General features: G+C 39.2%; 1 protein-coding gene across 15 annotated transcripts in view; it reads left to right on the forward strand.

Moving 5' to 3' along the window:
* CDK12 (cyclin dependent kinase 12) overlaps positions 1–12472 on the forward strand; it is a 71688-nt gene that overhangs the window by 32682 nt on the left and 26534 nt on the right. For 7 of the 15 annotated variants that reach the window (XM_074320421.2, XM_074320423.2, XM_074320422.2 and 4 more), the window contains exons 13-14: positions 404–856; positions 4676–5479. In XM_074320421.2, coding sequence (XP_074176522.1) covers positions 404–856; positions 4676–5388 — 1166 coding nt within the window. In that variant the 3' untranslated portion in view covers positions 5389–5479. Of the gene's footprint in view, positions 1–403; positions 857–4675; positions 8582–12472 lie in introns of those variants that run through there. The other 8 variants (XM_019747677.3, XM_074320431.2, XM_074320430.2 and 5 more) reach the window with 4 other exon arrangements.

Raw genomic sequence — 12472 nt, forward strand, 5'->3', positions numbered from 1 at the left:
GTGGTTTTCAGTGCTGGCAGCACATTAGAATCATCTTGAAAGCTTTAAAAATAAACACTCCTGAACCATTTCCAGATTTCTAGGAATGGGACCTGAGGCATCTGACTTTCAAAATCTCTCCTAATAATTCTTACATACATTAAGTGTTGAAAATCACTGACCTTGAGAAATAAAGGTAAACTGAAATCACTTTTACTCAAAATACAGAGATGTTTCAGTTAGTCCTTGTATTGTGAAGTGATTATATAAAGAATAACAAAACTGCATCATGACAATTTGAGGCATGAAAAATGAGACATTCAAAATGAAACTTTATGCGCTGGGTATTATTGCCAGTTGAAAAAGGCAAAGGTTCTTGCCCTGCCTCATCCTCTTATATTGGCTTTATTCTCTCTCTCCACAGGCCTCGGTGACATTACACAGCAATTGAATCAAAGTGAATTGGCAGTGTTATTGAACCTGCTGCAGAGCCAAACTGACCTGAGCATCCCTCAAATGGTGCAGCTGCTTAATATCCACTCCAACCCTGAGATACAGCAGCAGCTGGAGGCCCTGAACCAATCCATCAGTGCCCTAACGGAAGCCACTTCCCAGCAACAGGACTCAGAGCCCATGGGCCCAGAGGAGTCTTTGAAGGAGGCACCCCCTGCTTCAGTGGTCCAGCCTTCAGCAGAACAGACGACCCCTGAAGCTTCAAGCACACCAGCTGACATGCAGAATATGTTGGCAGTTCTCTTGAATCAGCTGATGAAAACCCAGGAGCCAGCAGGCAGCCTGGAGGAAAACAACAGTGACAAGAACAGTGGGCCACAGGGGCCCCGAAGAACTCCCACAATGCCACAGGAGGAGGCAGCAGGTAAACAGACCGGTCATGAATCTCATTGAGCTCAGGTGCTGTTGATCCTCTTAAAAATCTCTTTAACATTTTCTTTTTCACATCAATGGCCTCGGTTTCAGTTTTTCTGTAACCTAGTCTACAGGAGAACATACCACCAAGTGATGTTTTCTTGCCCGGCTTCTTTTATTTAAGTCTCAGAGCTTCTCAAAGCACCTTTCATATACTGGTTGTTTTTCCATTTCCTAGGAGGTAGGTAAGTAAAGTCCTTGTGTTCTCACCTGTGGAAACTACAACCATAGCTAGTGATGCATCTTGAACCACTGTGTGTATGGTGGCCAACTAGTACTAGTACTTGAAAATCTACGTTCCAAACAAACCATCATCAGATTGTACAAAGTCAGTTGTTCTCTAGTGTGGTGGATGTTGGATACCAGAGTCTTGCCTAAAAGATATAGTCAAGAAAACCCTAATAAAGTGTTATTGTTAATCTGAAGAAATTTTGGGAATATTTCCAAGTAGATAATTAAAACCATACATTTCCTTTCCAAAAACTAATAGCATGTAAAAATGATTGCTTTAAGATCTGTGTTCCTGAAAGAGACAGTTGAATGGATTTTAGATTAGGAAGTGAGCATTATTTAAAGAAAAAAATCTGAAAAAGGGAAATATGTTATACCTTGATCTCACATGACCACAGCATGCACAGTCTGATTCAGTCTGTTTGCAAAATCTTTACTTACCTAAAAATGTTTTGAACTTGGAAATTTTCACTGTCCACGAAGACCCCATGAATTGGAGAATGAGAAGAGGTACAAGGGTTGACGAGGTACACTAACCTTTGACTTTAGGGTCCTGCATTCACATTTCATATGGGATGGTGCAGAATATTCCTTGTTTCCACTGGCGTAAGAGTCAAATATATAAGCTATTTTTTCATATGTAAAGCTTTTTAAAACTGGAAGATAACATAAATAAAATTAACCCCCTTACTTTACAGAGAGGGAAACCGTAATCCAGGTTTTTAAATTAGTCTGCTTATGGTCCCCCTGCTGGAACCATATTTATTGACAGAGACAGAACTAGAACTCATGTACTCTCTTAACGTGTTTCTTTTTAATGTTTCTTAATTTACTTTGCTATTCTGTTATGTATTCCAGTAGTTTTTAAGAGACTCCAGGACATGGAATAACAGAGAAAGCTAATCTAAAATTAAAGCAGGCCTCTTTGTCTCATCGCATACGCTAATACCCTCCTCCCCACAAAAACAAAAAATTTCAGCTATAATCAAAATATCTAAAAGAAGTGGTTCAAATTAATTAGCAGTAATTGAGCCAACGAGCTATCGGCCAAAAGGAGAAATTGAAGTAAAGTTCAGGCCTGGCCTATGGCCAAAAATTGCTGGATTTACTTTTCAGAGGAGAGTAAAAATGCCACTCCTAATTATTAAGTCACTCTGGATTATACAGTTGTTATCTCCTATGTGTCTCTCCTGTTCTTGCTGCTTTCTCCCCTGCTGCCTCATTCAGCCATTTTATTGTTCATTAGCACTTCCACCAGAGGGCAGACTCAATAAGCCAGAGAAGGTGGAAATCTGTCACTTTGGCTACTGTTTACACTATACTCATTGAGAAAGGGTTATGGTTGAAATCTAAGAGTCAAATGAAGTTTTTAAGTTATTTGTACATTTCATTAATACCTCCCTCCATTAGTACAAACCGTTAAGGATCGGCAATATTGTTAACAATTTAAATCTTATAACAGTATGAGTTTTTTAATGTGATTTTATTTTTAATTCCTTTAAGAAGTTTTATTGACCTTTAATAGTTCTTTACAATTCATCTACTTTTGCTACTTTGAATAGTTTTCATCCTCTCATACATGTGAACGAATTTGAGTTCAAGAATTAGTTCTATTGAAACAACTAGGCTATTTACATAAAAGGCAAAGTTTAAATGTGAAAAGTACTACGCCTGGAAGAATATAAGTTTAGCTTTGCCCACTTTTGCAGTTGGGTGTTTTTAAAGTTGTTTGCTCTCAGTATTAAAAAAAAAAAAAAATCCTGGTGTTCCATTTTATGTCTTGTCCAAAAATACTTAAAAATAACTGGTACTGTGATGTTTTTATGTAGTGAGATATGTAGTGTTGACAGCAAAAAGCTCCAAAATCTAGATGTTTGTAGTCCAATTAGTTCTCCTTTTTCAGGATGTCTACTTTTCAAGCTGTAAGTTCTCCATAGCTGATTTTTTGTCATTAAATTCATTTTTTCCTACCACCTACTCAGCCAGCCAATCTGTCAACAAGTTGCTTGGGTGGGTACTGTATATAGGGTGACCAACTTGTCCCTGTACAGTCCTGGTTTTAAAACTTAAAAGTTGGCAATGTGGGAACCCTCTCAGTCCCAGGCAAATTGGGACTGTTGGTCACCCTACTTGTATGTTGCATATAGCACCTGCCTTCATTCTTCCCCTGCACAACTTTATAGTTTTGTTGTGTTTTCAGAGTGCTTTCATCTGCATGTTAAGGGAATGCATACTTACTTTATTGATTATCTTTGAAAAATATAATTGTGGTAACTATGCTACCAAAATATTTAATTATAACTAAATAGTTTTTAACTATCTTTGGCTTGTATGAGTAATGAATGACTTTATATTACTAGCTCAGATAATAAAGAATTGACTATATGGACATTTAAAAATATACTTCCATAGGGAACAAAAAAACTCAATCATTTGGAAGGTATCCCAAAACATTAAACCTTTTCTTTCAGCAGGGTGACTCCCAGCTCTTCAAAGGCACTGTTCTAACTGACTGTACTTGGTTTTATGTGTTCTCAAACTCAACGCCATTTTACCTATCTACTTGCCTGTCTTGGCAGGAGTTCATTATCAAACAATGATTACCTTGCTTATGCAAATTTAGCCAGCAGTGGGGAGAAGAATCTGGGGAGTGGTTGGAAAAAGACAAAGATCTGTGGAAAGACAGAGGGTAGTATTAGTTCAATACATTTCTGAATACTCAGTTCCTGTCACTGTCTCCAAGATAAACAGATATTTATTAACAGCCTATTCTGCATGACATTGCTATAGTAATTTTTCTCATAGCATGGAAAAAATGTGGGAGGTTGAAAAACAATAGAAAATTATTATAGAAGATTACTGTAACAGAGCTGAATGACAGTATGACGGTTAATATTCTTCAGAATGTGGTTATGGGGAGAGGGGACTAAAGTTTGGAGAAGCAAGTGTGTATATATATATGTGATGGTAATGAAAGTTTTTACTTTATTTCATCTTTCCTGTATATTATTTAAGTTCTATTTCAGGTGTTAATCTTATATCATCAAACATTCTGTAAAATGTGTTAGCTAAGTCCATGCAAGGTCTCCTGTTGTACAGCAAGATTATGTCCTAGAAATGTGACCACAGCATGTATATTATTCCCTCTCATCTTCCTTCTTTCTACTTTATTTTCACTAATGTTTTGATCCAACAGTGAAAAGGGGCGGGGAGGCTGCCAACAACCTACATATTAGAACAGTTCCTTAAGGAAGGAAATGGAGGAAATCTCAGACAAAAATCAGGACAATTATTTGAAACATATGATCTTTTAACACCAGCTGTTAGATCTAGAATGCAACTGTTTTGCTTTGATTCACTTGATTTTATTTATAAATTGCAATTTCCTGATCCCAAGATTTTATTCTTTATACATATTTGGTTACTTGTATTGATATATGTTGGGCAGTGTGTATGTATGTATGCGTGTGTGTGTGTTTGTGTTTATAATCACATGTGATTTTTAAGATGGTGTTTAAAAGAAGTAACCCTTCCACAGCGTGTCCTCCTCACATTCTTCCACCAGAGAAGAGGCCCCCTGAGCCCCCCGGACCTCCACCGCCGCCACCTCCACCCCCTCTGGTTGAAGGCGATCTTTCCAGCGCCCCCCAGGAGTTGAACCCAGCCGTGACAGCCGCCTTGCTGCAACTTTTATCCCAGCCTGAAGCAGAGCCTCCTGGCCACCTGCCACATGAGCACCAGGCCTTGAGACCAATGGAATACTCCACCCGACCCCATCCCAACAGGACTTACGGAAACACTGACGGGCCTGAAACAGGGTTCAGTGCCACTGACACTGATGAACGCAACTCTGGTCCAGCCTTGACAGAATCCTTGCCCCAGACCCTGGTGAAGAACAGGACCTTCTCAGGCTCTGTGAGCCACCTTGGGGAGTCCAGCAGTTACCAGGGTACAGGTTCAGTCCAGTTTCCAGGGGACCAGGACCTCCGTTTTGCTAGGGTCCCTATAGCATTACACTCAGTGGTCGGGCAACCATTCCTGAAGGCTGAGGGAAGCAGCAATTCTGTGGCACATGCAGAGACCAAACTGCAAAACTATGGGGAGCTGGGGCCAGGAACCACTGGGGCCAGCAGCTCAGGAGCAGGCCTTAACTGGGGGGCCCCAGCTCAGTCTTCTGCTTATGGAAAACTCTATCGGGGGCCTACAAGAGTCCCGCCAAGAGGGGGAAGAGGGAGAGGAGTTCCTTACTAACCCAGAGACTTCAGTGTCCTGAGAGATTCCTGCCCTATCCATCTTCCATCCAGTTCTCTCAACCTTTAATGAATTCATTTGCCAGGGCGAGGTAATCATCTGTATTTGGCTACTTCAGAGGTGTCCATTGTATTCCTTGCTCACTTGCTACTAGCAGGCGACTTACAAAATAATGATGTTGGTACCAGTTCCCCCTGGATGAGTTATAGCCAGAATATTTACTTCAGCTCTACCTATTAGATATAAGTAGAGAACATGGAGAGGTCATTAAATTGAAAAGTAAATGTTTTATTAGTTTATTGCCTGCACTTCTCAGCAGAAGAAGAGAACAATTTCAATTTTGAGATGGCTCAGGAGAGGCTCTCTAGGTTTTTTAAGTTTGGGGTTATTTTTTATTTTATTTTATTTTTTAATTTTTTTTTTTTTTTTTTTAAGAGAATAGTGTTCACAAAATTTGAGCTGCTCTAAGGATTTTGCTGTAAGGAAAAAAGAGTGACTGGCTGATTTAAATAAATGTTTCTTCCTCTCTACCATCTCATATTTTTGCTTTCAAGTAAACTTTTTTCCCCATTGAGCATCTTGAACATACCTTTTTTCCAAATAAATTACTCATCGTTAAAGTTTGCTCTGTTTTGACAAAAGACATGCCCCCTCTCCCTGCACATGAAGCAGGTTGTAGAAAGTGGCATTCTTAGGCAAGTAGGTAGGCTTTACCCCATCTTTTTTCCTTGAGTTTTTCTTTCTGTCTCTTTGAGGCATTTGTTTGGAAAAAAAAAAAATCGTTGAGATGCCCAAGGACCTGGGATAATTCTTTACCTTTTTTGAAATAAAAGAAAGGAAATTCAAACTCCTATATTGTTCTCTGTTAACTCTTCAATTCTAAAATATTTTTTTTTTGTTTTTTTAAAACCATGTTCTGATGGTGAAGTTGATTTATAAATGCAGACAGCCTAGGACATTGCTGCTGAGCTGGGGTTAGAGATGATGCCTCCTTATCTAGAGGGCTAGTAAGAGCAGTTAGCATACTGTTTACACATATATTTTTATGTCAAAAAAAAAATCTTTGAACAGCATTGTAATATTGTCAAAGGGGGAAAAAATCCTGAAAATACATGGAAATGTAACTTAGTTTAGGGTGGATATTTTTCTGAAGATATATCAATACCTGAGACCTTTTTTAAAAATTTTAAAAGAGCAGACCATGGGGAAAGAACAGTATTGACATACACCCATCTCAGCAGGTATATCCTGCCAGTTCTTTTAGGGATATTCCTCCAGAGAGATTCGTTTTCGTTTTCGTTTTGGTACAAAGGGTTAAATTAAGATATCATGGCAAGAATTTTGCCATAGTATAAACAGGAAATGGAAAAGGGAAATGCTTTCAGGGTGGGATAACTTGGGAGGCTTCTCGTTCTGGTTTACATTTCTATGTGAGTACCAGCATATAATGTGTTTTAAAAATACACACATTTATAGAAATTATCTGCACAGACCTAGACATTTGTGAAACGTAGGTTAGCTCCCTTTTTTACAAAGAAAAGGCAAACATGCTTCAGCATCTTGGAGAATAGTTTTCAGAATTCACGTTTCATGTTTCAATGCCAAGTTCTTATATTAAAAACTACTTGTAAGAGAAAGATGCACTAATAAAAAACTTTAAAGAAATGAAAGAAGAACCCTCTTCAGCTATTTACATAAAGACTATTTTCCCCCCACTGAAATAGGTAGATATCCGGTGTGTGTATTTCTTTATTATTCTCTGGGTTTTGATCTGGCCTTGCCCTCAGGGCCAAACATTGATTAGAAAGAACCTTCTAGCCATTTTGGCATTGATGGCTTTTTATACCAGTGTGTCCGATTAGATTTGCTAGGCTCACTGACATAGTATTGGTAAATTGCATTAAAGTTCGTTTGAACCTTTTGTCTGTTGACTTCTTAGTCCTCAGACGCGGGCCTTTGTATTTTAGAATACTTGAATTTGAGGCACTGGGCCCCACTCCGGTTTTTGATTAAAGAACTTAAGCCTGGGATACTTTAAAAAATATCTTCAGTGAAAAAAATTGGTTTCCCATCAAATATGAATTTTAAAAATCTATATATTTTAATTATATTTTGGTTATCGACAGTCATCAATAATGTTTTTCCCTTCCTCTTTCCACCCCTTATTTTTAATTATGCCAAATATTCTAAATAATATACTTAAGTCTCCATTCACCCATCCCTGCTATTAGGGAAGGGGGTGAGTGAGAGAGAGAGAGCGAGAGAGAGTGGGTGTGTGTGTGTGTATGATCCCATCTCACCCCCCGGACCCCCATTTTGGGAGTCTAATTTTTAAAAGGAAAAAGAAAAAAAGTTTGGTAATTTTGACTATTTCTAAAAGCAGAGGTAAAAAGAAACTCAAATATCCTGGAATCTATGTGGAGGAAGAACAGGTATTTGTTAATTGTTAAGCTATGTTATCTATAAATGTGATGGAAGTAAAGGTTTGGCAGAAGTTCAACTTGACTATTAGAAAATTACATATTAATTATATTCAAAAGTGGGTTATGTTTTGTACCATGGAAGATATTTAGTTCATTAAATACATTATTTTGAACAGATGAGAAATCTGGTGCTGTTCATGAATGAGAGGCAAAACTGGTTTGACCATGATCATTTTTGTGGTTTTAAAAACAAATTTACCTGATCCAGTTTCTTTAGGTTTTTCCCCAAGTGTCCATAGGAATGATGAGGATTTGGAAATGACATCAGATCTATAAGTTTAAAAGCAGGACCATTAGTACAAATTTGTAAGTAGAACTTCTGTTAGCTTATGCCATAGACATCACCCAACCACTTTGTGTGTGTGTGTGTGTGTATGTGTTTATATATATATATATATATATATATATATATATATATATATATATATATATATATATATATATGTAACATGCATAAATAGTTATAGTTCTAAAATGGTTGCCAGCAGGTTTTGAGAGAGAGTACTATATCAGAAAAGTGTCAGTTGCCACCTCATTCTCCCTGATTTTGGTTCCTGACACTGTATTTCTTTCTCTCTCTTGTTTTGGCCCACCGTCGGGTGTACCTTGTCTATGTACAGATATTTTGTAATATATTAAATTTTTTTCTTTCAGTTTATAAAAATGGAAAGTGGAGATTGGAAAATTAAATATTTCCTGTTACTATACCACTTTTGCTCCATTGCATTTACTTCTTGATATGCACCCTTTGAGCAGATCTAGCTAGGTGTAAAGGGCAATTTTTTTCCTCCACTTTATCTTAAGGGTTGTTTGTCTCAGAATTGCTGTAGATTCATAAACTACCAAAAAAAGGTTCTCAGGGTTTGAAGAGGTGCTTCAAAACACTAGACTAGGAACTAGAGAATAAAAAAAGTTGGAGTAGACTAGGAGTAGAAAACAGTTAACACTAATAATGATGGTGCCAGATCATCAAGAGTTGAGCTTTATGTACCCCAACTCCTGAAAGGAGAGGTAAGTGGGTTTGAGCTCAACTGTTGTCAAGGGCAGTTGGTAAGAGGCTGTTTAGAACAAAGAATAGTCTTTTAAGCCAGAAATACCAGCACCACCCCTAATAGTTCGTATGTTACCATGAGTAGGGGCAGCATAGGAGCTAAGTTCCTAGCTCTGTTGAGATTCCGTGATGCATTGCCAATCCAGGAAGTGACTCACAGTTGTTTAAAGCTGAAATTCCTATTATCTCCAAAATCTTTACTATCTCCACCTGAGGAGATAATTGCTTTCCGGTCTCTTTCATGGTTTAGGATACTGAGAGCTAATTTTTGTCTTGTAGTATGTGCTGCAGTCCGGCTAGTTATGCTATAAGTAGGCAGCAGGTATAAAACCCATCAGGAGACAGGAAGAAGGGAGATAGGTATCAGGCAATTATGAGAGGGGTAAGCAGTCATAAAAGGTTAAGGGGTACACCAGAACAAGGAAGGTAAGAAGAAGTTGAATTCAAAAACATGGTGATGAGGGTTACCAGCTTGCTTTTGAATCCTCCAAGTTTAAGTATGATATTCCCTTGCCCGTTTACCCAGACGGAAACTGGAGAGCTCAAGATTGATTGTTCAAATCCCTGGAATCCTGTGTTCCTGGTTAAACTCCAGAGAAAAGGAATTCGTTTTTGGTCTTTACATATTGCAAGTTCGTGACTAGGAGTGTGAACGTCAACCTACTAGAGAATATTGTTTCCACTTCCTAGCAGTGGCTATCTTTTCAATTTGGGGCCTAAAGGCTGAGGACCTAACTACCCTGGACTTTTTTCTCTAATACACCCAAGGCGATTTCTAACTAGGAACCATGCTATGCTGTTCAGTACCTACATTTCTTAGGTACTGCAGACAGGCGTCCTTAACTACTAGCTGTATGGTAAGGTTAATGCCTCAAGGAGGTTAACAGTTAATGTTCTTGGTGCTGACCTGGGATTTCCGTTGTTATTCAAGATTGTCCCATAGCGTGATTGTTTTTTTAGGTATTGAGTTACTTTTCTTCACAACTTGCTCACCTGAAGGGCTAGGTGGAATGGAAGTGAGTAAGTAGTCAGCCATTCCAAGGGAGAGATGGAACTGCTAGTTCTGGTTATCCTGAGAGGCAAGGTGAGCATTCCTGGACACTGGTTAATTTTACTGTCCAGGTGTGGCATTTCTCATAGATTTAGGAATACTCTCAATTGAGAGTTGACTGCAAAGTCAGGGTTGACCAACTTTGGGGGAAGTATGACACCTGAAGGAATTACTGGTGGTACTCTACCACTCCTCACCACGTGCAACTGTCTCCATCTCCTGTCCACCCACTTTTCATTTACTATTTTTCTCTCTCCTCCCCACTCTCTACCCAACTTGCATGCTTCAGGCCTTACCAGAGGTATTGATTACTTACCTCCCCCAGGGTTTTTAGAGTTATTGCTGCTTCACAGTTTTGAAGGGTAGCGAGAGGCAATTCTGAAGACGAATGTCTACTCCAGAGCCTGAACTTACTGGGTGAGAGGTGAAGGAGAAAGCAAAAAAGAAACAAACGAAAAAAAATACCATGCTTGCTTATTGCTGATAGCTGAGAAAGGAGCTTTTAATTTCTGTGGGGTACAAGAGATTTTTTTTACCAGCCTAGGAAAGACAGAATGTCAACCTTCACTTCATCCTCTTCCCTCATATCCTGAGACTGCTGCTTTTGCTGATGACATTTCTAAGCTCAGTTGCAGATGGTGTCTGTGGGAAGTAAAGCTTGGTGAGAAGAGGGCCCTGCTACCCATGAGGAAGCAAATGAAGGTTGCCTTGATGCCCTGGTAATTAATCACTAGGGTGCCGAAACGCTTTGGCCACTGGATTGTCTCATATCTCTGTGTAAAAAATTAGTAGTCCAAGGTTGAGAGAAAGGCTGATACGAAGTTTTTAATATTCTCTGGATGGGTAGTTGTTAGTGAAGCGTTCTGAATATGCAGCCCTCAGCCACAGGATACTTCTCTGGAATAAGAGGGTATAGCCATGGAGTAAATTCAGTTACATACAGGTTCCCTGGGACCTGTATCTAAATAGATGGATTTGAGGATGTTTTATTCTGCCATGGTTGTAAACTGAAGATAGGTAATGTTGATAGTTCTAAAGGAATGAAGGAGTTTTATCCAAGAGAAAGCATCCCTGAGGGAGGCAACATGGAAAGACCTTAAAAAGGCTACAATGTAGCAGACATAGCTAAGTGAACAAAGCCTGGGTCTTGGAGGAAGGTGTCTTTTCTTTAAGGAACCTGGTGGGCTGTCTCAGAACTACGACACTGCCTAATGAGGGACCCCTTTGATGAGGATAAGCTTGCAGACAACACCCTCCCCCCACCACCACCACCAAGGCTAGTGCAGTTTTGAATGCTTTTGGCCCAGGAGAAGAGGCTGGATTCAAAGAGAAAGTTTAGGAGCCTGATCCCTCTTTATAAATTCAGGACCTTCTGAGTTTGGCCTTGTACCAGTATTTATTTGTAAGAGGTCTCATAATGAGAAGGAGATAGAAAGAAGGGAGAACTAGAGCGTCTGGTAGCTGAACTGTAGAAAGACTTAGGTATAATTGCATATAAAGAAGAGATGGGAATATGGGGTGGAAGGAAAAATTACGGTTGGGCTAGTGAAAGTTAAGGGATAATGCCTTAAAGATTCAAAATTCATTTCAGGAAGGCTCCATCAAAACACCAGTGAGGAAAGAGTTACCCTTGATTAGGGTAGTGTTACCTTTATGGTTGGAGGTTGGGCCTAGGGCCCGTAGGCTGGGGTACGTTACAAAGACTTTCACTAGGGAAGCTAGATTATGTTAAGGAAATAATTTATATAGGGACATTTAGTATAGCACTGCTATCTATGTAGTTCAAGAGGGTAATTCAAGAATAAGGGAATGATATGGATGCATCACATTACAAAGTTATTTGTATTTTTGGAGTTTTAAAACTCTCCTGCAAGTGGTTTTATGCATTTTAGGTCACCCTGGAAACTAATATTATTCCACTCCCCTTCGTTTTAGATCCAAGTGAAGACAGTACATAAAAGAGCAAACTAACCAGAATGTTAGAGCTACAAAAGGACATTAGTTTGTCTAGTTCAGTGCCATCTTTAGCCAGTGGGCGGGTGGGGGTGGGGTGGGGAGGACAGGCCCAGAAAGAAGAAACCTAAGGTGTTGGGAGAGAACAGGAACTAACATTGTCAGGAAAGTACTATATGTCCGGCACTGTGCTAAGTAAGTGCTTCGCTTTTATTACCTTGATTCTTAAGCCCCTGAGGCTAAGGGAAAGATTAAAAGGCAAATTCATCTTATCATCCTAAGCAATAGTGTAGGAGATAAAGGGGAGTGGCCAGTCACTTTTTCCTGTCTAACCACACAGGGCTAAACTATAGGAAGTGAAGAGTGAGAGTTTTGAGAGTGAGGTTAATCTAAGAAAGTACTCCCTAAATAATAGAAGGAGACTCATGAATAACTTCTCTATTCCTAGAAACCGTCCAAAAATATAATGGTCAGAGGTAGGCTAGAGGCAGGGCTGGTAGGGAACAAGATTACTATTACTATTGGGGTTGATTTGCATTCCAGAAA

Source organism: Rhinolophus sinicus, chromosome 12 (genome assembly GCF_057876585.1).
Source record: "Rhinolophus sinicus isolate RSI-liver-muscle chromosome 12, RSI-T2T, whole genome shotgun sequence".
Lineage (NCBI taxonomy): Eukaryota > Metazoa > Chordata > Mammalia > Chiroptera > Rhinolophidae > Rhinolophus > Rhinolophus sinicus.